This window comes from Aulonocara stuartgranti, assembly GCF_965226115.1.
Source record: "Aulonocara stuartgranti genome assembly, chromosome: 11".
NCBI lineage: Eukaryota > Metazoa > Chordata > Actinopteri > Cichliformes > Cichlidae > Aulonocara > Aulonocara stuartgranti.
Window position 1 is genome coordinate 9,488,133 of NC_138947.1, and position 27,770 is coordinate 9,515,902.

At 42.0% G+C, this 27,770-nt stretch overlaps 1 protein-coding gene and 1 long non-coding RNA gene across 10 annotated transcripts in view; one reads left to right on the forward strand and one right to left on the reverse strand.

Annotated features, from left to right (window-relative positions):
• Positions 1–3,882, reverse strand: part of LOC309717196 — a 48,155-nt gene extending 44,273 nt beyond the window's left edge. Inside the window, exon 1 of the long non-coding RNA XR_014279649.1 lies at positions 3,696–3,882. This is a non-coding gene — a long non-coding RNA (uncharacterized lncRNA). The remainder of the gene's footprint in view (positions 1–3,695) is intronic.
• nphs1 (NPHS1 adhesion molecule, nephrin) overlaps positions 1–27,770 on the forward strand; it is a 46,592-nt gene that overhangs the window by 4,781 nt on the left and 14,041 nt on the right. For 3 of the 9 annotated variants that reach the window (XM_082551557.1, XM_082551558.1, XM_082551563.1), the window contains exons 2-11: positions 875–968; positions 5,681–5,875; positions 9,184–9,306; positions 15,671–15,793; positions 16,464–16,545; positions 19,493–19,596; positions 21,664–21,785; positions 21,990–22,161; positions 23,443–23,600; positions 24,640–24,781. In XM_082551557.1, coding sequence (XP_082407683.1) covers positions 905–968; positions 5,681–5,875; positions 9,184–9,306; positions 15,671–15,793; positions 16,464–16,545; positions 19,493–19,596; positions 21,664–21,785; positions 21,990–22,161; positions 23,443–23,600; positions 24,640–24,781 — 1,285 coding nt within the window. In that variant the 5' untranslated portion in view covers positions 875–904. The other 6 variants (XM_082551560.1, XM_082551559.1, XM_082551561.1 and 3 more) reach the window with 6 other exon arrangements.

Consider the following 27,770-nt stretch of genomic DNA (forward strand, 5'->3'; position numbering starts at 1 on the left):
GGGTCCTTGGAAGAAATAAAGAAATAAGGGGTCTTTTAAGATTTTTTTACAGTACTGTATCAACCATTTTATGCAAAAAGCTATGGAGAGTTTACTTTATAGGGTAAGGCAGCTGCTACGCTATATAAATCAAGTGATAGTGGTTTAATTTAATATCAATTTAATACAAATTCTAAATTTATATTAGTGAAATGTAGATCACTACTAAGGACATTTTTGTTCCATTTTTTTGTGCGTCCCATGTATACACTGGTTTCCACAGGCTAAGTTTAAAAATCGGCTCTCGGAGGCTGAGAGAAAGGTCCTTTATCTTCCATTCTTTGCTCCCAAAGCTGATTCTTTAAGAAAAGCCAGGAGAAATGCTGCAGAGACCACAGAGGTCTTTAGTGCAACTAATCACAAATATGTGTATGGCCTTAAGGGAATTGTGCACACTTTCATACTCATCACAAGACTAACTCTAGCTCAACGAAAATGTTCCTCTGCATTTTCTCATTTGAAACACACTGCAAAGAGTGTATCCTCAAGAAAAGGTTTTTCACCATTAAACGCCATTAAAATTAGAACCATGCTTTTAAAGGCATTTAAAAGCATGGTTCCATTTAATGGAACTATGAATGATTCATTGATTAACTGAATGATCAATTGGAAGTCTGCAGAGATAGAGTTGTAAACATGTGCTGGACTGTTACAAAACAATGATATGTTAAAAAATAGTTTGTCAGCAAATCAAATCATGTCGACACTCACAAAATATGACAAAATATGGAAAGAAAAATAATCCTTCCCATCTTGTCTTTCTAACCTAATGTCTGCCTGTAGTGGATGTGTATATGTCATTTGTGATTTTTTTTTTTTTAAATGGTTGTTCCAGGGTTGTTGAAGGTCAGGTGTCAGCGGTGAAATGGACTTCTTGTCAGCCTGGATTGTGTCTCCTGCAGTCCTACCCTTTCTCTGTTTTATCTTGGGTAAGAGAATCAAATGTCACCGTGGAGTTATTACAGTAACTGTGGCCTTTCCAAGTCCCTTCCCTGTTCTGGCCGGTCAACAGAGCATTGGGAACAGTGCTCTGTTGACTAGCCAGAGCACTTTTTTGAAGTCTTAATTTTCACTGAAACAGAATAACGTCGGTGATACATTCAGGTCACCTTCTCAACCTGCCTCAAATAGGAGTGTACAGTAAGTAAAGCACTGTACAACCTTAATCTCATGGTGATCTCTTCACCTTACACGTTGAAAATCTTGCCTTAATTGCTATGTTTTCTGCAGCAATAATTGATTTACTGTGGGTCTTATATAGTGCTGTAAGAAGGTATTTGGCTTTTTTCTGATTTCTTATTGTTTTCCATATCTATCATACTATATACCATATTTCAGATAATCAAACAAATTTCCATGTTAGACAAATTCAAACTGCAGTTTTTAATTGAAGATTTCATTTATTACAGAAAAAAGCCATCCATAGCTACATGGGTGTATGTGAAAACTAACTGATTATTAAATCATGAATTAACTGCAATTAACCACATTTTTTAGAAAGCTGAGTTCAGTTATAATAGCCACCCCCAGACCTGATTACTGTCAGACCTGCTGAATCCAGAAATGATTTAAACAGATCCTGTCTGTCAAAGTGAAGTTTAAAAATCTCAAAGAGCAAGACAACTTGCTGCGACCTTAAGAAAATGATGAGAAACAAACTCACTGACATCAATCGGTTTGGAAAGGGTTTCAAAGGCATTTTTAAGGCTTTGGGACTCCAGCAAACTACGGTTTGGAGCTATTATCCACAAATCAAGAAAACCTGGAACAGTAGTGAAACTCTACTAAAATTACTCCCAGAGTGCACGGACGAGTCATCCAGAAGGTCACAAAAGAACCCAGAACGGCATCTGAGGAACTGCAATCACATTTGCCTCAGTTAAGGTCAGAGTTCATGATTCAGCAGCAAGAAAGAGACTGAACAAAAATGGCATCCAGAGCAGGGTGAAAACCACTGCTGACCAAAAAGAACACGAATGCTTGTCTCATATTTGCCCAAAAAATATCTTGATGATCCCCCAGACTTGTGAAATCACCATTTAAAAACTGCATTTTGTATCGGCTTGTCTTTTTAAAGTCTGAAAAATGTAAGTGTGAGAAATATGCAAGAACTAGATTGCATTTCTCCTTTGAGGATCATCATCATGGTTTATAGTAAGGTAAGGTCTCCTATAGGTGCATAGGACTTACTCTTAAAATTTCCACTGTCTCTTCGGTTTGCCTAATCAAGTAGAACATCATTGGTTAAATCTTTTCCCTGTTTTTGGCTGATGGACAATTTATATTACAACCAGTTTCCCACCAGATTTATTCAGGGCATAAAGGAAACTTATTCACAGGGAATTAGTTCTTCATCCAGAGTAATGTTGTGTTATTATTGACTAAATTGTAATTTGGCTTGTAACTTTGCTTAGGTGGGAGTTGTTTAAGACTTTTGCTCCATTGTCACAATTCTTTTAAACTGTCAGCTTTTTTGTCATCAAATACTTTATAAAGAAAGTAAATAACACTAAGTGAAAGTCACATCATGTTTCCATGGTGACAAATGACTTCCAGTTCATGGAATTTACCAAACACAATTAAAGAACAGAGATACATGAGGTAGATCTGTCACCTAAACAAGAAATATTGTTGCTCTTTAACAGCAAAGAATAACTTTAACTTACAACATTAAAATAAGTATGGAAATGTGGGTTAAAAGGTTAATCACATGTTGCGTTATATTTTATTATGTTGCAGATTTAACTCATTTATATTCTTCCATTGTTTCTTTGTTCTGAGTATCCATGTAGGTCAGGTGTGGGAAAGCTCCCCCCAAATCCCTCCAGCATTTCCTGACTTTTAAAGTGCTGATGATGTCATGTCTGACATCACCAGGTTAATCCAAGAAGAGGGGAGTTTTTTGCACAGGCATGTTTCCTTTTGTTAGTTTATAGGATTCTGAAGTGATTTGTCCTAATAGTTTTCTTATATGGAGCATTTAGCTGTGTAAATGAGTTAATCAGGAGAGGAGTGAGCTTCATGTGATTCTCAGCCATTTGTGTTGAGTTGTAGATTTCTCACCTTAAACTAGTGGTACTGGCTACACTAACAGAAGGGGAATTGACAGGTGAGGTGTGTTGCTTATTCCGTGTGCTCTTTGTTTCCTGTTATGAGTTTTGTTTTAAGTTTCACAAATAATGGGGGTGATTGTAAAAAAACAAAACAAAAAACTGCTCATCTCTGGGAACCCAAAATGCCTTCTGAGTCTGGTTACCTACCGCCTTCCTTGACACTCTTTCACAAGCAAAACATTTCCCTCAAGAAGAGGAGAAGGAGGAGGTGAAGAACAAAACAAAGCATAAATACCTGACTCTATCAGAATACCAAAAACACAACTGCACGTGAATACAAACGTTATTCCACATCTGCTGAAGGGGTGGATGGACAAATGCTGGCTGGTGAGAACTGTTTTTACAGCTGTTTTGCAACAGAATGTCAAAAAAACCTGAACTGAACTCTTACCTTCAGGCACCAGGACGTCACGTGTTGGTGTTTTGGATGCTAGTTTATCACCTGATGCTAGCTAGTTTGGTTAGCAAGCTAAATTCATAAATTGTATAGACATACATATAGTGTTAAGCAAGAGAGGAATAAAATACTAGAATTTTACTCACCATTGCAGAAGCAGAAACTAGCGCTGTGCCATACTACAGCTCATAATATTGGTCACATAATCCATTAAAAATGCTCCAAAAAGCACCACCAGCAGACATAAACAGTGAAGAGTTACGTGAAATGGTGGATGAAGCCTAAAAGATAACCGGTCTGCTTCACCTACCTGTATCAGGACACCTGTCAATCAATCCAGGTGGATGCATTAGCAAAATAATAATAGTAATAATAATAATGAAACCTAGCCATAGGTGCTAAAACCTTTTGTGTGTGTGTGTGTGTGTTTATTTGTTTATACCAGGGTGTAAGCGATATTTTTAAAGATGTAAATTTGGACATTTTTAAAGTAACGAGCATCATGTGGCACAAGAAGCATTGGGGTAATTTTTTAGCTCTGGAGATTGCCCCTTGGATAATGACCGCTGCTAATAAGTCACCATACTGCCCCTTAATTTCCCCTATGGGTATATATAAATGTCATTTATAAAAAAAAATTTTTAAAAGCCACAACAAACATGCTTGCTGTTGTTGAGGTATTAACCTCTTGTGCTTTGGTGATAAAACTCTTGTTTATGTGTGACATGCTAAGGTGCAATATCAAGTCCACAAGAAAAAGATTTAACCCATCTCTGTAACGCCACAGAAACATCCAAAGTTTGCTAAGTTTAGCTAACACTACTCACTTTAAGTAGGTTAAAGCCTTAGTGGTTTGGAGATAGAGCAGGTCATCCATGCCAAAGTGTCCTTGATACAGACCACAAAAACTGCCCCCAAAGTGTCTGTGGTGTGTATGTGTCTGTGATGGATAAAGAGCTGCACCTATATTGTAAAAGAGCAGTATGCAAATATTACTGTAAAGCTCTATGTATGGTCCATAAAACTGGTTTAACTTAACGATTATAAATTCAGCTCACTTTAGGACATGGAAATGAAATTGTATTGCTGCATTTTGATATTTCTATTTCTCAGTAAAATCCATTGTGGAAGTATTTTAGTAGGCACTGTAGATCATTATTGACTATTCATTTATGTAAACTGTATGCAAATTTGCTTCTGTGTTTGGCTGTTTGTATGCATCCTCTGTAATGGCCAATCTTGCCCTTCATATTTGACGTGAGGTGACTGGTTCAGCCTTGATCTGAGAGCTCTGCCTCTCACTCATGTTGTCAGATGCAACAGAGCATGCACTTCACAAACAACTTGGCCATTGCTTCAATGAAGGTCAAGATTTAAACAGCCCAATAGAATCAGGTTCTCTGTGGGGCATTGTTTAAACAGACTTACGCTCAGATATTAAACGCTAATTGGAGTATGCACTTGCATTTGGCTTTTTGAACTGAATTTATTCATAAACTTTTGTGTGTAATACTCATATAATCTTAGCCCCAGTGTAAAAGCCTGGTGGGTGGTCTACTTTAACGTAACCTTCCTGACTCAAGTGCACTGCGCCATAGGCTGTCACCTCAGAGCTTGGCTGAAGGATGGTGAACACCAACTATGACAAACAAGGGGGATTAAAGTGATAATCATTACTCTTCCCGGGAGGAATTAGCTAGTGGGACATCGACATTGAGGAAAAACCACAGGTGAACAAGGTCTCTGGTGCCCCATGTTTTTTTTCCTCTTCCCAATACCCTATCTGCATGGCCGAGGGGGGATTTAATTTGCAGTAATTACTTTATTGACTCATTTTCAGGGCCGTATCACTGCAGTTTCCCATCAATAAAACATATGCCAAGATGAATAATGTGGCCAGGCACAATGGGATGCCTTCTCAAACAAAAAGACCACAGGACTGCTCTCCTGTGGTGCATGTTTTTGTCATGCTCCTTCTGCTCATTTTATTTCTTTCATCACACTCCTCACACATACTCAGCTCTTATTCTTTTCCATCTCTTTTCATGAAATCCCAACATATCCCTTTCATGTTTCCTTTCCAATGCGCCTGCTTCTCCTTTTTTTTTTTTTTTTTGTTTAATGTTTCCAGGCACACGGGCCCAGCAGGCCTTTAGGACTGAGCCCAAGAATCTAACTGTGCGGATGGGAGCCACAGCTGTGTTGAGGTGTGAGGTGTTGCGAGCCTCGGGGACTGTGCAGTGGGCCAAAGATGGCTTCCTCCTGGGACCTGAGAGAAGCCTGCCAGGCTTTCCACGCTACAGCATGATTGGAAACCCCGAGAGAGGTAAGCCGGGATACTCACGGAATATGGTCTATGGCCTATTGAGCTTTGATGGACCTATTAAAACTAAATAAACATGTATAATAACAGAACCTCAAGAGATGCCAAAATTAGTAAACCTAAACAACTAAAAAATGAAACCATCAGAGAACTGTGTGTTATTTGCGTAAAGGGCACTTTAACATATGATTTCCCAAAGATAGTAGCACAATTTGAATCCCATGTACTTCTTTGTTTTGTTGTGACTTATAGTTTATATGGTTTAATTATGAAATGCTGCTGTCATGTCAAGATGCCCCCAGCGGTACGACTTCAAGGGGGCTTCTCTAAAAGTAAATGAGATGAGGTTGTTGTTGTTATGGCTTCGATGCTCCAATAAGCATGGCTGTTACAGGAACCTTATGGCTATTATAAAGGGGTATCATCTGGGGTGAGGTGAGGTGATGTGATTGTCAACAGCCTCTCGCACAACCCCCTTATCCTGTCACTCGCACATGAAGATTAAAAAAAAAGAAATTAAAGCAACAGAGTGCCAGATGATCTGTGAAATGTGGCAGAGAATATAGTGTGTTGCAGAATCTGCACCACAGTCTATAAAAAGTAATAGCCAATTAGAAGGCAATCCTGAGTAAGAGAAGAGCATCTGTTCCTGATCAGCCCACAACTAGACAAGCTGCATTTCACTGTTGCACAGTGTGGGAGACCACCAGTGACACATAAACACTAAGGGATACAATGATGCACATTCTCGTGTGTGCCCTTATTCATGGCTTGAGTTTACACAAATACATTCAGAGGAGTAAAATATTTCTCTGTTGATTAACTGTTAGTGAGAAAATTATTCATTACAATAGACACAGGGTTAGAAAATCACCTTTTATATCCACAACAAGGAAAAAAGAAGTACACAATGAATGTAAGGACCACAAACACACACAAGCTGTCAAACACTCATAGGCTCAGTCATAAATAAAATGCCCATCAGTGCAGGTACCCTTTTCCAGGAAATGAAACTGCAGACTGATGTATGCAATCACTTTACACTGCACAGAACTAGCAAAATCATTTAAGATGACACTTGACTGCACTTTATACGCCACCAGTTTTCACTGATTGTCATCAGTGATGTTTATTGATGCTTAAAAAGACTGAAATCACATATTCACGCACAGAAGAGAGGCCGGCGTTGATTTCAGCATGCACTTATAGTAAATTTAGCACCCTTAGTTTCCCCGAGCTGAAGCAGTAATGTAAATGTGTACTGACATGAGCCTAGATCCAGGATTTCAGCCATTTATGTGCACCAACTCTCAGTGTAAAGACAGAACCTTAAAGATAAAACAGCTTTTTTTAAGGCACCAAAGCATTAGGTTTGTCTTTCTCATTTTGTATTCAAAGAATGGCTCACGAGCAACAACACAACTCTAGAAAATAGCATGCAGCCAGCCAATCAGGTAAAATGTTAATAATGAACGTCACATGTAGAGAGAAGTGAATCAGATTTTATCTTATCTAATATCAGCAAGCATCATAAACTGATAAATCATAGTCACACATAGAGATTAATTGAGGCTCTTACTGGGGCTTTTTGAGATATGTTGCTGTTATCTTGTTATACAGTATCAAATCCATCCATCCATCGCTCCCTCCCTCCATCTATCCATTTGTTTTTATCCAACTCAGGGGCACAGAAAGGCTGGAGCTTGCCTCAGCTGTCAAACAGGAAAAAGAGGGGGTACATCCTCGACAGGTCGCCAGTTCATCACAGGGTTTACATCAAGAGACAGACAGCCACACATGCTAATATCGATACCTCAGGCTTATTTAGAATCACCAGCCCCAACCTAACAAGCATTCCTTTGGACTGTGGGAGGATGCCGCAGTACCCGGAGAAAAGCCATCAGGCACAGGGAGAGGATGCAAACTCATAAAAAGGCCTCAGTCAGCCAGCAGGTTCTTGCCAGGAACCTTCTTGATGTCAGGCAACAGTGCCTGACTAAATGATGAAAAAGGTTGTTTACACGAACATCAACAATTTCCCCTACTCTTTCCCTCTCCCTGGGGACTGACCTTTCCCACTTATGTAATAGTATGTGTTTTAAAGTTTCTGGGCTGATGCACAGATTCATATTTGCAGAAGGGAAGGCATTTTCCACTGCAGGCATAATATCTATGTAGATGTACTGTATCCAAAAATTTCAAAGGCCCTAGATGAAATAGATACAGAGTAATGGGCAAATAACCAATTCTCATTGCAGCCTCTGCCAGTCTCTACAACTTGATTGGACTATTTGTGAGTAATTTCAGGAAAGAGGAATATGATTAATAACTCCAATGTCTCTTTCTTTCTGCACTCAATGATAACTTAGATGTGAAAATTGCTTCTGGTTGGTGTTAATTATCTTGCCAGCGTACTTGACACATGTATTTGTAGGCCTGTGTGGTTGTCAGACTAAGATACTATTTTCCACATATTAGTAGGCTGTGAGCCATCAGGAGCTGGAAAACCAACGTTGAACATCATCTAATCCCCACAGGTTATGGCAATGCATCAAACAAATCAAGCCCTGTTGGCATGCCACACTATCAGAAGAGAGATGCAGAGTGAGGGATTCTGCCTGGCATCAATTAATAGACATTTTATTCAGTCTGCGTTGTGAATTTGGGATTGGATTTCATTTACCACACTGGAAATTCATTCTGAAACAAAATGCTGTGAGTATAAACAACCACTAGCATGTCAATGGAAATGCCTGCAGCTGGAGATTCTCACCAAGTGAAATGTTTATATTTTACAGAAATAAGAAAACTGGCTGTTTATAGTCAAATCAAACAGGAATGTCAGCAGTGGAGTATATTATCGTACTGAACTGATGCGCAGGACTGCCATTTAGATTTCTAAGCTGCCGTGGCTCAAGTGGTGGTTTGATCCCTGGACCCTCCACGTACCAAAGGGTCCTTGTGCAAGACAAAACCTCAGATCTACTAGTTACAGCTGCTTTGCATGAGCGTCTGTAATTGGGTAAATGAGAAGATATTGTAAAGCATTTGGTAGAACTAAAATTAGGTGCTCTCTACATTAAACCCATTGTCAGTTTCTCTTTGATAGTTAATTTTGGCATTATGTAAATTTAAAAAAAGGCCTCTAAAAATGCTAAATGCTTGTCAATATATAAATACTATAAATGTTAGGACCTCCTAAGTTATACTCAGTAGAAGGGGACGCATAGGAAAATGAACCCATTCTTTTTGTAATTATCTACATATGTAGCATCTCTCCAACACAGTTCATCTCTCCATCTCTGTTCCAGGCCAGTATCATCTTCAGATTGAAGATGCTCAACTGGAAGATGACACTCAATATGAATGTCAAGTGACCTCATCTGAGTCCAGCAGTGGAATCATTTCCAGGCTGGCCTGGCTCGACGTACGAAGTAAGGGGGGACAAAAAAGGTTGTGGAGTCTAATAATAATCATGTTTTCTTTTTTCTTTTTTTCCCCGAGTAACAAAATGCATGTTAGAAGGCACAGTGAGCATCCTCAGTACTCCAGTAACATTTGTGACCTCTTGACCAGTAATCAGCATACAAAGAGCTGTTAAATATTCATTTCTATTGATAAAGAGCTTTTATTTGTGTAAGATACGGCAATTGCATTTGAAGGACAGTTTTAAGTTACTTTGCCCTTGGTACGGCGTGTTTACTGTAGCAGTTTTATTCAATAATACACTGATCAACCACAGCATTAAAAGTACCACCAGGTGAAGTGAATCATATTGATCATCTCGTTAAAATTAAATGTTTTGATGGAAAACCTTGGGTCCTCACATTAATGAGACTGTTACTTGGAGATATAACAATTACCCAGCATTGCTGTCAACCAAGAACACAAAGGTAGTCCTGAATGGCCGTAGCCTCCCTCAGCAGAACAGTGTGCACTCCAACACATTGATGAAGAATGGCTCGAGGAACCTGACAAGGGTAATGACCCAGCCTCCAGGGGTTCAGAGCTTTTTTATTAGCACAAGGGGGATCTAGACAATATTAAGAAGGTTGTTTCAGTTTTGTGCTCACAATTCTGCAAACTTTTCAAACAGTATTCAAGTACTATGCCACCTTTACATGTTCCAGAAGGGTCTGTGGCTTTAACTAGCAGCTGGAAAATATAAAGAGCAGCCTGGCTTCTCTAGCAAGCCTCAAGGCGATTCATGTCTCTTCCTTGCGCAGGAATACATTTTAACAGAAGTGATTGAAAAGTTCCTTCTCAGACATGGAATGGAATAGATGTTATTGTGCAACTACATTAGACCACCTGTAGTCACTCTATAACAACCGGTGTTTCTCTCTCCCTAACCCTTTTGCTTGTGGGAGCAAGCCCATATGTGGTAAGGAAAGGACTCTAAAAGAACCTTTCTTCTCCAGGCGCACTTCATTTACTTACATCCCCCTCCTTATTCTCTCCCCCGCACAATTTCACCCTCTCTCTTGGCTCGCAGGCTTTCTCTTTGGTGACCATGGACACTGAGGATGGGGGTTTGGATAGGAGGGGCGGTTGTGGCGATTGTAGAGTCCTCGCTCTCTTCTGGGAAGAGAGCAGGTTTTTCTGACATCAATAGGCTGGCGCGAGAAATGGCGGGTAGTGTTGTACTTGAATGGCAGTATTCTACACTGCTGCAGTTTAATATGCTACGGCAAGCCTACACCTGCAGCCACAGCAGGCTTGACTCCCACATTCATTACCTCTGAGATGCTTCTTGCATGTGTGCCCACTTATACAAAATCAAAACTCTCGCTTTCTGCTTTGTCAAAACAATGAAAATATGTGTTATACCAACCAGTGTGTTGCATCAGGGATGGCTGGTAGTAGTATTAGTACTAGCATTTACCCGTGACAGACTCTTTCATAATGTTTCTGAAATGCTCACATACGAGTCCACATGCTGCACATCTCAGCAGGTGCTTTTATTCAGTGTCCTGGGCTCACGTCCCAGCTGTTGACTGTTTAACATGGACATTTGTAGATGAGCTGTCGCAAAGGGCAATCAGTGAAGTGACTGGCTTAAAAAGCTCTCTGCAGCCTTGGTCTTAAAGGGTTATTTGTTCCAGCCCAGCAGTTCAAGTGATTCAAAATACGTGACTAATCTGGGGCTTGATAATGAGCTGATGAATTCAATCTCCTGTTAGTGCTGAACTGGGACTGGAAACTGTGTATCCCCTTTGAAGTGCACCGTCTCTGATGAGTTTCCGATGGACTTCTCTATCACTGAACTACGGCTCCCAAGGCCCCGCACCCCTGGCCAGTCAACCATGGCCATATCCTATCAAGCTCTGCATCAAATCAAAACACTATAAAGTCTTTATGAGGAGATACAGTAGGGGAGAGGGGAGGAATTTGAAAACAAAACAGAGATTGGTGGTTGTATAATTGGATTCTTGGGTCAGGGAGAGTGATATTATGACTGGCTAATTCAAGATGGATCACCACAGGCAGTAAATAGCAGGGATAAAGGCAAAAATGTCAATAAGCCCCATCCATGGGCTTACAAAGAGATGTTTTCAAGACATTTCCATTGGTGCAACCTAACTCCTGTGTGTTTTTTGCTTCCCTGCGGAGCTTAGATAGGGGATTACTGCAACAGGCAGATCAAGTGGCAGTGAGTAATCCATGACAATAACAACCTCTACCCTCTCTGCTAAAGCCCCCTCCTCTACTAAAACTTACCCCGCACTGTGCCCGTCACATACCTGACACATCCTGTGTCTCGGTTTATACCATTAGCCTTAGCATTTAATCCTATTAATGAACAACTCTCTCCCTCACCACAGTGCACGCCTGTACAGATGCCTCCTGCAAATGTTCAAAACTGTTTTTGATGTGTTCTGGTTTTAGACTGTTACTCATTCATTTGGCATAGTGTGTCACCGAGATATTTATGTGTGTGTGTGTGTGTGTGTGTGTGTGTGTGTGTGTGTGTGTGTGTGTGTGTGTGTGTGTGTGTGTGTACGTGCCCATGTGTGTAAGCTTATTATCAGCGTTGGTTGGAGGTTAGAGGACATTTTAGGAACCAGGGCTATAGCGAGGTTTTTTTCGGGAGCTAATGAGTTTAGCACTTGAAGAGTATATAATGAGCCTTCATTTTATGATTCCCTGTTATGAATAATGGAACAACTTATAAATGGGGGCACAAGCAGCGTAGAACATGGTGACTTTATTCATCTTTGTTCATGAAAAGTTCTGACAGTTGCCCAAGATATAACCTCATCAGAGGATGGGGTGTTATACACTGGTGCCATGCTTTAATTCTGACAGCGCCACTTTAATGTTACAGTAGGTTCTTTCTGAAAAGGGGAAGTTCTGCTTAATAGCAACATGAGCGGTTCCTTGTTAATTTATTTAGAATCCATCACAAAGGTGCATTTACAATTGAGCCTAAATCTGTTTTTAATGTTGCGCGTGTGTGATGCACTTGCTGTAAATGGGAGTTTGGGAGATGGATGCTGACAGATGCAGTTATGACATGTTTTGGCTGGAGCAGCGCTCGTGCAGATGAGAGGTGATGGAGGTAGAGCTTTTTGTCCTAAACACCTGTTCCACTTCTCCCTCTGAATGCAGACAGAAAATGGAAAGCTGTTTCAGTGGTTTGCAACATCAGGGATTACATGTCAAATAAATACCATGTTCATATTGTGCATGAATAGCCAAATGTATGTGTTTCTCTGCACATATAATACTGTGTAAATCGTAATTTCTTTATATTTTGCTGGAAAATGGAAACTATATAACATAGATGAAGCATAATGCCTACACGAATAGTTCTCCGACCTTCTTTAAGGGCATTCAAAGCTCTTCTTTGGGTGTTGACTGCCTTTTTCTTTCTGATCTCTGTCAACATGATCCCACACGGCTTCAATAATGTTGAGGTCCCTCCTCTGGGGAGGCCAATCCATGAATAACAGTGTTTAATTATATGTTTTTCTATCTAGTGAAAGTGTTTAGGATCAATATGGGCTGAAAAATGAAACTGCTGTCAATCAGATGCTTTCCATTGTATTGTATGGTGGATCAAAATTTAATGGTACATTTCTGTGTTCATTAAACTAAATGGAAACAAATTATGTGTTTTTGTGACAGGCTGCTAGTATCAAATACCTAAAGATGCAAAGTTGTCTGTTATATGTAAAAGCAACACTTGTTAATTACTTCAGTTAGGTGCCTTTTGAATAATTCACTGGTCAGTGTTAAGTAGCTTCCTCTGAAAATGGTCAGGTACAAGCGACTGAACTGAAAATGAGTTTAAAAATAGCTAGTGTCCAAAGAAAACCTTTGAAAGCCATTCAGAAATCCTGGAGAACTATTGCTCAAGAAAAATTGAAAGCAAAATAAAGAGAAATGAGGGGGTGGCTCAAGACTTTTGCACAGTACAATATAGAAGGAAAAAAAAAACATTCTTGCACACATACTGTGAAAATATGGTGTTCGACAAGCTTTATCATCCAAAGATGAAACTGATGAGTTGTGTCTTTCTGGTGTTAAGAAGTCAGAGCTCCATTATTATCTATCCTATTCAGCATAAGCTTTTTAGAGACTTTCTATCCTCTGGGCCTTTTCCAATATCTTTCGGAGAATCAGGTTAGTATCACATGTTAGACCATGCAGACACTGGTGCCTGTTTTTAGAGTGAAATGAGATGAATGTAGCTTGTCTGCACATTCACTCGCCTGTGTCGGAGTGTTTGTGCGTGCAAATCTGCATTCACTGTAGACTTGAGTTTATCTTTGGGTGCTTGTGTGCAATGGAGAAAAGAGAGCATGTGCATCTGTATGTGAATGAGAAAGAAGGATAGGTGCAAAGAGCTGCTTATGCATATTGATGTGTGTCTGCTAATCTGGTTCTTATCTGCTTTATCCATCCATCCGTCCGTATTTGTCTAATAAATCGAATATTTCAGCTCAGCGTTTCACATCTGAACTGCAGGATCAAGTCCTTGCCTATCTGTGTTCATATATGTACCTTAACAAGAGAAACAGAAGCAGAAAAGCAGACGGAAAGAGGAAGGATTTAAAAAATCCCACTTAGAAGTATACAAAGAAAGGGCAGAAAGAGTTAATTAAGAAAACAGCATGGTTGCTGTCTGCTCTTTGCTCTGAGTGCGTGTCTAGTAATTGAGCCGGATGTGTGTTTTATTGTTGTCCACATGTTCTATCGCAATTGTACAAATGTGCATTGGTGCAGGTTTAGCTTGACTGGGCTTATTCCCTCACATGGCTTTTCTGAGGGGATGTGATGGATGGCGGCTGTAAGTCCCAGTCCAAGCTGGAACACACCTTCCTCTGCGCTTCTGCAGTTTAACTGCAGTGGTCAAGAAAGATAGTGTGGGTGGAGGGAGGTGGGCTCGGGCTGCTAGAGGGGGATGATGGAGTGAACGAAAGATAAGAGGAACAGGCCAGCATGAGCGAGCGAGGAAAAAATTAGATACCTGCCTGCCTCATTTGTGAACATATCATTATTCTTATTTTAGGATTTGTTAGGCTGCCAGACACCCTTCGAGCACAACAAGTGATGCGCCTGTGTGAATTGTGTGGGCCTGAGTAGATTGAGAGTACAGGGGCTGTCAATAGATGCATGGCCCAGTCATCTTCTCTGGGAAGAGGGAGGGGAAAACAAACAAATGCATCTCATTATTGCTGTGCGCGCCTCTGCAGTGCTCTGGGTAACCCATCACAGTCCACACAGATTCAATTGCTTCTTTTAAATCAGTTTGAAGCTGCAGCCACATCTCATCTGTCTCAATAGCAGACTAGAGCGAAGAGGTGACTCTGCACACAGCAACAGCTCCTCCTAGTGGCCACGAGTCAACTGGACGTAGAGGTAGATGTTGAATGGCTGGCTGGTTTGGTTGCTTGTGGTCCAGCTGTTGAGCCATACATTGGCAGCGGGGTTTATCTCCGGACTGAGCGGCAGCTATCTCCCTGCTCCGCCTAATCCTCCACAGCCCGTCTTATAGTCACATTTCATTCTTGCAGTATCTCTTTTCTCCTCTGCCAGTCTTTCATCTCCCTTTACACGCACACATCTCCTTCCTGTACTTACCAACTCTCTATTCTGTCTGTTAACTCAGGCAGCCTTTGCACTTGATCTCTGATGAAAGAAAACAACCTTCACAGTAACCATAGTTTCTAATTCTACAAGCTCACCCACACACTAAAAGCCAGCACAATACATGGCCAGTTATCTGTAGGCTAGTGCGTGCTTAATTTAACTGATGCTCTTGGTAAGGAGGGGCTAACAGATCTGCAAAGAATCTCTTTCATAATTAGTTGGTGACAGATTTCTCAATTTACTGCCCAAATTTTTTTCGGTCCCTTGTGTTAAAAGCTATGTGTTTTTTCCCTTTTCTTTTCCTGGAATCTCTATTTATGGTCAGATAAAAGGATTGTAGAGAACAGTGGAGAAGTGAAGACTGCTTTGATCAGTCCAGAAAGCACATATTTAGCTTGGGGGTGATCTGAGTAGAGAAGTGTTTGGTGTTTGCTATGATAGATTAGCACTGGATTGGTTTCATCACCGTTTCATCTTTATATTCTCTTCTTGTCCACAATTTGTATTGAAACGCAACCAAACATCAAACCTAAATCATTCAAAAACTGACAGTGTGACACTCCAGTCAGTCCCAGATATTACAATCCTATTATCATATCACTGCATAAAGCTTAGAGCAATGGCTAGAAATCAGTGTAATCTATAGTTTTTTAGGTGCTGATGTTAAGTTGGAAACTTGAGCTGTTTTCTCTCTTTCAGTCCCTCCGTCCAAGCCGTACTTTGACATGGACATGTCAACACCTTGGGAAGCCGGGAAGAAGTACACCGTCACCTGCGTTGCCCCTGATGCAAAGCCTTTGGCAGAAATCACACTTTATAAAGGTGAGTCATGCTTTGTGCTCCATTAGATTTTTATCTTGATGGTCAGGCTGACAAGCTGGAAGGAAGGGCCAGCCGCCTTTTTGATATTCTACAGTCTGCCATGCGTATAGGCCTCAACCTGAATATTTTAACAAGAAAACACAGAATAAAATTCGAGTCCACTAAAGGCTTCTTGTTTCTTAGTTTTGTTTTGGTTTTTTTAAATTGCAGAGTTGAAAGGAGGAGACTCTGTGTGGGAGGAAATAGCCTGAACATTTGAATTTCCAGATGTTTGTTTCACAGTTTCATGTAGAGTCAATTTATTGCAGGTTCCTTGTTGTTTACAAAAGCATCTACAATATTGCCATCGCTTTGTTTTTACCTCTTCTTCTTCTGTCACACCTATTACGCTGTATCGTGCTGAAACCGAGCGAGAGATGTTCCCTTTGTTCCAGCGGTGTGAATTTGTCTGCGGGGTTGTGCTGTAGGTCTAACATATAATTTCATAGTTTCATATTTTTAGACCACGTACGCATGATTTCTGCACGACAGTCGCGCACACATATGCACCATAGTCCAGTATTTGCAATTCTGCATGAGAATAACACTGGTGTTTGTGTTTCGCATGAACAAATTTACACACAGTATTCTTCTTTTTTTTTGTGCGCCTTCCCCCCATTGTGTCTTTTAGATGGAGTTGAGCTGACAGGTGCAGAGTCTTTCTCCACGTCTGGCTCAAAGGATAAACTTCTGAACGCGCATGCTGAAGTAACGTATGTGTTCAGCTGCCTGCCAGACTCATTCTCCTCACCAACCTGCTCAATCTCCCCAAGTCTGTCTATGTTTCTTGTTTCCCTTGTTTTCACCGTGCTCTTATTCTCACCTTCTGTCTTAGTGAGTACAATGAATTTCTGCACACACACAAACTGCTTCTTGGCACTGTGAAGTTGAATTAGCTTCTGTCAAATGCACAAAATTACATTCCAGCAGCGAGACAAATCCAATCCTTGCTGGTTCGCCTGGTGCCCATACATTAAGCGGGGCCATAGATTACTTTAATCCTGCATATCTCCTCTATGTCAAAGATAATAACCTCTTGTCATATCTTCAGATAACATTGGTACTGAGGAGCTGCGATGTTGTTTAACTCTCAAGCAGAGAAGCCGAGGTCTTAAGCAATATTGATGCTTCTTCCACATATTCACGCTGAGCATACACAGCAGTGGGCGATATGTGATGGTTACAGTTGTCACTGAACTGTAGTTTGATATAGAAGATGTAAACAGAGAGAGTAAACTAGACTCAGAATAAATTCACTGTTTCTAAGTACATTGCAAAGTGCCTTGCTTTTATTCCCATGGCTCCTGACAACACACACAGCGTAAAACAGAGTTGGGGTACTTACATATTAGCTAAAACCATCTGTTTTTTTGTTTTATTTAACACTTCTAATATTCCACTACATTTATCATTTAACCAGTTACAGATACTGGTTATCTTATTTTGCAAATAACTGTTAAAATTATCCTTTTTTTCCACAAAACTCAAAGACTAGAGAAAAATAACAACACATTTCTGCCAGAACTCTGTGTTTTTCCTACCCCATTATTCACCTCATGACTTCTAAGATTTATGCTTTTACTGGTGTTCACAGTACACTCACAGACAAAGACAAGGCACTTTATCATTGCAACTATTAAAATCAAATTATACGGAAAGAAAAAAGAAAGCTAAACCAGCTGCTCAGTAAGCAATTTGTACGCGTATGTAACAGATTTGTCACTCGGTGAAAAAATCTTTGCAAAAGTGTTTTCTACTTTGATTCTCTTCTGAAATTGTGTGAGTTTGTGAAGAGAATTGTGCCTCGCTAAAATGTGTCATTAGTGAGGGTTGTAAAGTCTTCAACTTATGCTAAAGGATAGAGAGGATACTGAGCTTTACTCACCAGAAATTATGAGACAGGTACTGCTGAATTAGATTAGATTAGATTAGATAGAACTTTATTAATCCCTCGGGTGGGTTCCTCTGGGAAATTCGATTTCCAAAAAAGCACAGCACCGACAGAAGTTACAGAGTTACAGAATATTATATATATATATATATATATATATATATATATATATATATAAATAAATACAGAGACAATATAAATAAAATATACGAAGGGGATAAATAGAATAAATAGGAATAAAAATAAAAATTAAAGGTGAGAAGGGAGGTTTTATATTGCTGTGTTCGTGTTTCTGCCTACATCATTATCATCAGTGTTTGCCCTGCAAACATCATTGCAAGTCAGCAATCATTCTGAGATATCGCAGATTGCAACGAGTGTAAATATACCTCAAAATTAAGCGGTAGAAGTTGCGAAACAATATTGATGCATTGATGTAAATAGCAAATTAGTTTATGCTTTTATTTACACCCATCTTTGTTGGGTGTAATGGGTTGGATCCATTTTTCCCCTCATAACTTTGTGGTACAGATGCCACAAGGTGCTAGAAACCTTCCTCTGAGATTTTGGTCCATAGTGGCGTGATAGCATCACAGTTGCTGCAGATTTGTTGTCTGATCTGGATGTTCCACATATGCCAAAGGTGCTCCATCTGATTGAAATCTGATGACTGTGGAGGCCATTTGAGTGCACTGAACTCACTGTCCAATGCTCAAGAATCCAATTTAAGATTATTTGAGAATATCCTGCTGGTAGCAGCCATCAGAAGATGGGTACACTGTGGTCATAAAAGGATGGACATGCAACAAAACTGAGAAAGGCGATGTTGTTTAAACAATGTTTAGTTGGTATTAAAGAATCCAAATTCTGCCAAGAAAATATCCCCGCCTGAGCTGTTGCTACAAGCAATTCTGTTGAGCCTTTGTGAAGTGTTGCATGTTAAGAGATGCTCTTCCGCATTGCTTGGTTGTAACAATGGATTTTTTTGAGCTACTGTTGCCTTCCTAGCAGCTTGAAGCAGTCTGGCCATTCTCTGACCTCTGACATCAACAAGACATTTTCACTCAGAGAATTGCCGCCTCGCTGGATATTGTCTCGTTTTTGGACATTCTCTGGAAACCCTAGAGATGGCTGTGTGGGGAAAATCCCAGCAGATAAGCAGTTTCTGAAATACTCAAACCAGCCCATCTGGCACCAACAAACATGTCACATTCACTTAAATGAACTTTCATCCCCATTCTGATGCTTGTTTTGAACTTCAGCATTTCATCTGGGCCATGGCTACATGGCTAAATGCAATGAGTTGCTGCCATGTGATTGGCTGGTTAGACATTTGCATTAGCAAGCAGCTGCACAGCTGTACCTAAAAAAAAAAAAGTGACCTGTGAGTGTATATTGAACTATATTTACCTTCAGTGCTGTTTGTCATTTCCACCTTCCCTAAAACCTGGTCTCCTGACTCTGAGTCAGATACACGTCATGTGTCTAACTCATTCCTCATGGATAAATATATTACATGATACTTGTCACTTTGTTTATCTCACCAGACTTCCTAAAGCCTAAAAACATCCCCAAATCCGTGCAACCCTTGAAAAGGCATTTGATTGTGACCTTACACTGGACTGTATTTACATCGATGTGTCAATTTTTTTTTTTATGAAACGCATTTGAATATCTTTTGGGATGATGGGATTTTTTTTTGCAGCTTTATATCTTTCAGTAATAGTTTGTTATTGTCATTTCTTCTGTCCTTCTGTTACCTCTTAAAGGGTCACTGCTCTGAGTTCTGACAATGGGAGGGAGTTGGCCTGTCACGCCATGAACCCCACCCTCCTCAAGCCTGTGGAGACCACAATGGCTATGAATGTGTACTGTGAGTGTCTCAACCTGTCTTTAAACTGATGGCCAACACCCTCATTTTATATAAAACACACACACACACACTCTACCACACAGGAACAGAACCCGAGGGGGGCCCTTGGGTATCCGGCATTGTGCACTCAGTCTGTGTTAGTGGCGCAAGGAAAAACATTTAAGCTGAAGGCAAAGTCACACCTACTTCAAAACAACATTCAGCTGGGGCAAACTTGTGAACATCCAACTCTCAAGGCAGCCTGTGCTGGACAGAGGGAAGAGGTTGATGTGACCAAAGCAGTAAGCAGTTGTTTTCTACAGTTTTGGCTGTGGCTAATAAAGCAGCCTGCAATTAAATTTCTGTGGGTTTGGATGTGTTTAGTAATCTGGAATTATTTACACGCTTGGTTATTGCCCCAGCGTTAACCAAGGCACATAAACTAATTATTAGATGAATTACACGAGCAAGAGTTGTGCTAGAGAATTTTTTTTTAACAATAATATATTTCTAATATGGAAAGCTCAGGACACCACATTTAATAATAATAAATCTTACAAAACTAGCCCAGCAACTTTTGTGCTCATCAGCTCAAATTAAATTTATAATCCACCGAGGAAGGAAACTAAGCCAGTTTCTGTTGCCTTTTCTTTCATGTTTTTATAAAAACCACGCAACATAATATAATAAATCCATTGCTGCACATGAAGGTTAGCTGACACGCGGGATGTCTTTGCCATTGCGTTTGGCAAAGAAACAATGAAAGCTGTTGTTGCTGAATAAACAACCAGTGCTCTACTGCCGCTGTTGTTTACTACAGTGTGGGTTTGGTGTTTTCTACCCTGTTGATCAGCTGAAGTAATGGATTGTTGAGGCCTTAGAGCAGGGGTGCCCAATCCCGGTCCTCGAGAGCTACCGTCCTGCAGCTTTTAGATGCATCCTTGTTCCCACACACCTGAATCAAATGAATGGCTTGTTATCAGGCCTTTGCCAAACACGATGGCATGCTGAAGAGGTAATCAAACCATTTGATTCAGCTGTGTTGGAGTAGGGATGCATCTAAAAGCTGCAGGATAGTAGCTCTCGAGGACTGGGATTGGGCAGCCCTGCCTTAGAGTGTACCCACCTGCTTGTCCCGGGACTAAATCATGCTGTTGATTAAAGTGGAGGAGGGCTGCTGATACTTTCAGCAGTGAGTGTTCCCTCCTGCTCAGCTGCGGTATTATCCACAGGCTGACTACACACCTTAATGCTGTCCCTATGCTTTCCTTCTGCTCGTCAAATACATTTCATTGCGATGTTGACCCTGTGCTAACTTGCATATGACAAATAAAACTGAAAACTGAAACACACGAGACACAATAGTTGCTGTTTTATCATTCACCAGTAACTGCGAGTGCTCCTCCCTTCCTCCCTGTCTCTCTTCTCTGCATTAAGCAGTATGGGCTCTCTGCTAAAGTGCTAGTGTTGCAGAACTTGGGACCACCGCCGCAGTCTTACTCAGTATGCTAGCCCATCAAAGCCAGCGCGGTGGCCATTTTCAGCCAGCTAGATTGTTAGCAAGGTGGCAATTTGTCATGCTGGCCCAGGGTCTGCAGTCTGCTCTCTGAAACTGATTGCAGCAATAACAAAGGCCCATCCTCTTCTAATTTATTTTACTGCATATATTTTATTCGAGGAGGCTGTAATTTATTCATATTTCACGTTGCCTTATTACTGTTTGAACATCTGTTATTTTGCTTTATGGACTGGATCCAGCTCACTGCTCCCTTAATACTTAATGCTTTCATCAGATCCGGACCTCTTATCCCACAGTCATGCTGAATGACCAATTTATTGGCCCCGTCTCAACAAATAGGGATGCTTCCTGTTCAATTGCCAAGAGTCTCCTCATCGCACTGCAGTTTCTTTTTTTTTTTCTTCTCTTTTTCTTTTTTTTTTAATACTGTCCTATTGGCCACACCATGGTTCTGTTTCTCTGAGTTACTACACCTCTTTTCTTCTCTCACCTCTTCCTCTTTTTCTCGTGCTCATCCTCTGTGCCATTTCTTCTTGTCACCCCCCACCCCCACCCCCCTTTCTTGACAGTCGCACCTCAGCCTCCAGTTATTCTGGGTCTGGAGAGGAACGAAGTCAAAGCAGAGAGAACGCTTGTGTTGGAGTGTGTGTCATATGGTGGAAACCCCCTTGCCACTCTCCACTGGACCAAGGTAAATCTCCTGCGCCATCTGTTAAGGAAGCTTTGTAACACACTGTCACGCTGGCAAAATGAGCCATTCCTGTTAAAAAACTCGCAGCATAAGTATCCCATTCTTTGTAGCTTCTGTTCTTCGCTGCCTGCGCCATATGGGAGCTTGCAACTACTCAAACATTCTGTTGCCTTTTTGAGTTTCATGTGTTCATCCGTCTGTCAGAACGGAGAAGTTCTGTCTATGACTTGGGAGGAGGACGTTGTTGCTCAGAAGTCCAGCAGCATACTCAAACTGAAGATCACCCCCGCTGACAACCAGGCAGAGCTGTGCTGTGAAAGCTCCAATCTGGTGTCCCGATCTCCTCTTTCTGTCAGCCGCAAAATAACAGTTCTCTGTGAGTGAAAATAACTTTTAATACACTGCGCAGTGCTGGAACACACATGCACACTCTGGTAAAAAACAAAGCCCAGACAGGACTGAGTGATTGCAGGTTATTAATAATATGGACGCATTGCAGAGGAGTATAATACATCTTTCCTCCAAGCCCAATCTTTTTGCTGTCCCAGTAAATATTGTAAAGTTAATATCATTAATGAAACTAATGGTTTCTATGGCTGCAGCCCATAATTCCAATTGCCTCCAGATTAGTACCACTGTATGCTCTTTCGTAGCTGTTACATAAATTTAGCTGAATTGCTTCAACGCGCAGTCCTGAGGCACTAACGGCGACACTTTGAAACAGTAACGCCCATAGTTAAGAGATTATACTTTTCTCTCTGAATATAAAATGTTTGTTTCAGCAACAATAGAACAAATACGAAATTAATATTTATCAGCCTTGGTGCATTGAGTCTAACAATAGCCTGATTTTCACTACAGAGCCACACAATGTGGAGAGCTTTAAATGCTGTCTGATTGATGTGCCGATTTTATGTAAATATGATTAGGAGCGGCCCTTCCGCTTTCTCGTGCTATGTAAATGTGGTTTAAATTGCACCAGCGCGCCTCCATTTACCAAAACCCCCAGCAGGCTGTGGTGCCATGCCTCCCAGTCATCCATTCAGAGATGGTGAAAATGAACCGCTGACTGCCTGACAATGCTCTAGGCGCTGGCAGAAGCTGGAGGGCACGGAGCAAGACTCACTGGTGAAATATGAATATGCCTCCTTCACCATACAGTACCTGCAAGAATTTCAGCTGTGTGTGTGTGTGTGTGTGTGTGTGTGTGTGTGTGTGTGTGTGTGTGTGTGTGTGTGGATTAGGCAGATGCATTCCACACAGTGTCACATGTGGAACAGACATAAAAACACAAAAGATTTACATGCATGACCCCTCCTACTAGAAGCCTGCCAGCTTGGTCCCAAGGCTTTGTATTCCCCGGAAGGCTTTATACGACTGCATCACTTTGCCTGCAGCTATTGTACCCTGTCTACCCCTCTGGTTAAAACGAAGCAGACTTTAGAAACCACAATGAAAACCCCCAGAGAAAACAAGTTGCCACTCAAAGTGATTTTTTTCCCTCTCACCCTTGATACAGCTCTGTGTTTCACATCCAAAAATAGTTGCGCTGGCTCTGTGATCAGAATATGTAGCTGTTGAATGTACTATTCACGGGATGATATTTTCACTGACTTGTCTTTGTATGTTTTCCCATGCATGTGTGCGTGTACATCAGTTGAGCCTGCTGAGCTGACACTGTCGGGTTCGTTAACAGCAATTGAGGGGAAAGAGTTGAATCTCAGCTGCTACACCACCTCCAGCAATCCCCCCGTCGACATCCGCTGGTGGCTGGGCTACAAGGAGCTCAACAACACTTCTGTTGCTATGGAGGAGGTGGGACTACATGGGACGCAATTTGCACAACGCTGAAATTCATCCATGCAGTCCTATGACTAGTTAACATCCTGGTCGATTTACACAGAATACTGAAAAAGGTTGTGTGTGTGTGTATGTGTATATATATATATATATATATATATATATATATATATATATATATATATATATATATTTATTTATATATTTTTTTTTTTTTTTTTTTTTTTTATGAATAGATAGGCAAAAGGCATGGAAGCTAATGTACAAAAACATTTCCTTTCAGTCAAGCTTGCCTTCAGGGTATCAACAAAAAACTATAAAAATGCCTCCTATTGCATTAAAAGAATCCTCAATAATGCAATGTGACCTCATGTGAACCGTTATAGATGAAAGAAAACAGTATGACCATGAGCTGTCTCTGGATAGGCCTGCTGCAGCTTTGCAAATGAATCATCCGATTCCAAAAAGAGTATTCTGCTGCTCTTCTCCTCTTTTGTGTATGCTAATAAGATCAAAGTGAATAAAAGCTGACACAGATGATGAGTATTATTAAACAAGCTCTTTATTCATCTGGTAGCAGCATTTTCATTTGATCTTACACAAGGCACTCACTGTGCCGTATGCGAGCTTTAATGCATGCGACACAGTGTGAGGCGAATGAAGACTGACGCTCCTGTCCAGTGTCTTTGTTAGTCTTTCTGACTGTGGCTTTTACAGTAATTACCACAATAATAGCTTTAATAACCAGATGTGCTGCAAAGGCATGACCACTATCAGGCAGGTGCAAAATGACACTTGCCTCAATTTATAACAGTGTGCAAAGCCGGAGAGTCAGATGAATATACTTATTTATCACAGACCATGCACAACATCAGTTATTACAGTGGCTAATTTGCCATCTGTATTCGCCAAGACAAACCAGCGAGGGTTGTTTTTCTCACAGACCCCCCCCCCCCCCCACACACACACACACATACACACATACAACTAAGTAAGGATGCCAGACCAAGACTGTCTGTCCCCCAAAACTGTCAGATGTTCTTTGTGTCTGCAGGGAGACAACGGTGGGATGACAATCATGTCCAACATGACCCACCGGGTCTCCAGGGAGGAGCACGGGATGAAGCTCACCTGTGAGGCTTTTAACAAGGGAACACATTTCTCCAAAACCCAGAGCGATGAACTCAGTGTCTACTGTAAGTGACTTTAAGTTTTCTAAGTAAGCGTGGTTTCTTGAATTCCTTTGATATTAGTGTACATAATTGCCACAAGAAAACTTCATGGAGAATAAAACTTTGATTCCAGCATTGTTCTGAAGGGTTAATGAAACTGTACAGTCCAGTAAACAAAACAATTTTCACAATAGCATTGTGCACCTAAACGTGTAGTGAGGGTGTGCTGGGAACAGCTAGCAGAGGCCCCAGTCTGCGAAATCTTCAACGCACACCTCCGGCAGAGCTTCAACAGCATTCCGAGGGAGACTGGGGACATTGAGTCCGAATGGACCATGTTCAGCATCTCCATTGCAGCCGCAAGGTGGTTGGTGCCTGCAGTGGTGGTAATCCCCGAACCAAATGGTGGACACCAGAGGTGAAGGGAGCCACCAGGCTGAAGAAGGAGTCCTATCGGGCTTGGTTAGCCTGTGGGACTGGCTGACAGCTGACAGGTATCGACAGGCCAAGAAGGCCAAGACAGGCCAAGACCTCAGAAGGTCTGCTAGATGATGTTAATGCAGCACTACGGACGATACCTACAGCCACGATTACCGACTAACAAGTTGATCTACAATACGGCAGCAGTGATCAGTGAGATGCTTGGCTACAAGTTGAACAGCCACAAGGGGCAGTACCCTCCATGGAGAAGGAGGCTAGAGGCTAAGATCAAGGTAGCACAGAGGGAGGTTAGCCAACTATCGGAGTTGCAGAAAGGCGCGATGAGGAAGGTGCCTAAGAAGTACAGGAAGCTGTCCATACCTGAGGCCTTGGAAACTGCCAAGCAATGACTCACAGCCTTGGCCAGCCGCTTGAGGAGGTACACCAGAGAGATAGAAGGCAAGAGAATAAACCAGCTGTTCTCCACAGAACCAGCCAAGGTGTACTTTTCAGTGGCAGGGGAACAATATGAGAACAGCACCACCAAGGCTGGAGGCAGAACAATACTGGAAGAGCATACGGGAGAAGGACGCAACCCATAACGGCAACCCATAGCGGCAATACTCAGTGGCTAGTGGATCTGAGGGCAGACCACAGCGACCTCCAGTAACCATCACAGTGGCAGATATCCAAGAAAGGGTCTCCAGTATGAAGAGTTGGACAGCACCAGGTCCTGACATGGTTCACGCCTACTGGCTGAAGAAGCTGACTGCACTCCACGAGCGCCTGGCAGCACAAATGAACCAGCTGCTAGTTAACGAGAGACACCCAGAATGGCTAACCGAAGGCCGGACAGTCCTGATCCTCAAGGACCCCCAGAAGAGACCGGTCCCCTCCAACTACCGACCAATAACCTGCCTCAGCACCACATGGAAGCGCCTGTCAGGCATCATAGCGGCTAAGATGAACAGGCACATGGGTCAATACATAAGCGGGGCACAGAAAGGGATGGGCAAGAATACCAGAGGCGCAAAACACTTGCTACTGGCAGACCAAGCAGTCAGCCGAGACTGCAGGACCAGACTGACCAACCTGTGCACTGCCTGGATTGATTACAAGAAGGCCTATGACTCAATGCCCCACACCTGGATCCTGGAATGCCTAGAATTGTACGAGATCAATGGGACCCTGAGAACCTTCATCAGGAACTCAATGGGGATGTGGCGGACAACACTAGAGGCCAACTCCAAGCCCATAGCACAAGTCACCATCAAGTGCGGGATCTACCAAGGAGATGCTCTGTCCCCACTGCTGTTCTGCATAGGCCTTAACCCCCTCAGTGAGATAATTGACAAGACTGGCTAAGGATACCGACTACGGAATGGAGCAGTTGTCAGCCACCTCCTGTACATGGATGACATCAAGCTGTATGCCAAGAGTAAACGAGACATTGATTCACTGATCCACACCACCAGGATATACAGCAATGACATCGGAATGTCGTTCGGGCTGGAGAAGTGTAGTTGGATGGTAACAAAGAGAGGGAAGGTAGTCAGAACGGAGGGGATCAAACTACCAGAAGGCAACATTGCAGACATAGAGGACAGTTACAAGTACCTGGGGATCCCGCAGGCGAATGGGAACCATGAAGAGGCCGCTAGGAAAGCTGCAACCACCAAGTACCTGCAGAGGGTCAGGCAAGTCCTGAGGAGTTAGCTGAACGGTAAGAACAAGATCCGGGCTATCAACACCTACGCCCTGCCCGTGATCAGGTACCCGGCTGGGGTAATAGGCTGGCCAAAGGAGGAGATAGAAGCCACTGACATAAAGACAAGAAAGCTCCTTACCATGCATGGAGGGTTTCACCCCAAGTCCAGGGGTGAGGCTGTGAGGCCACAGTCCAGGATGAGACAAGGAACATCCACGAATACATCACAAAGATGGCCCCAACTGACAGCGTGCTCAATGAATACCTCAGGCAGCAGAAACCCAAGAAAATAGAGGAAGGCGAGGAACCATCATGGAAGGACAGACCCCTGCACGGTATGTACCACCGGCAGATAGAGGAGGTGGCTGATATCCAGAAATCCTACCAGTGGCTGGACAAAGCTGGACTGAAAGACAGCACGGAAGCACTAATCATGGCAGCACAGGAACAAGCACTAAGCACAAGATCCATAGAGGCTGGGGTCTATCACACCAGGCAGGACCCCAGGTGCAGGCTGTGTAAAGATGCTCCAGAGACAATCCAGCACATAACAGCAGGGTGTAAGATGCTAGCAAGCAGGACATACATGGAACGCCATAACCAAGTGGCCGGCATAGTGTACAGGAACATCTGTGCCGAGTATAACCTGGAAGTCCCGAGGTCAAAATGGGAGATGCCCCCAAGGGTATTGGAGAATGACCGAGCTAGGATCCTGTGGGACTTCCAGATACAGACGGACAAAATGGTGGTGGCTAACCAACCGGACATAGTGGTGGTAGACAAACATCAGAAGACGGCCGTAGTGATCGATGTAGCGGTTCTGAATGACAGCAACATCAGGAAGAAGGAACACGAGAAGATCGAGAAATACCAAGGGCTCAAAGA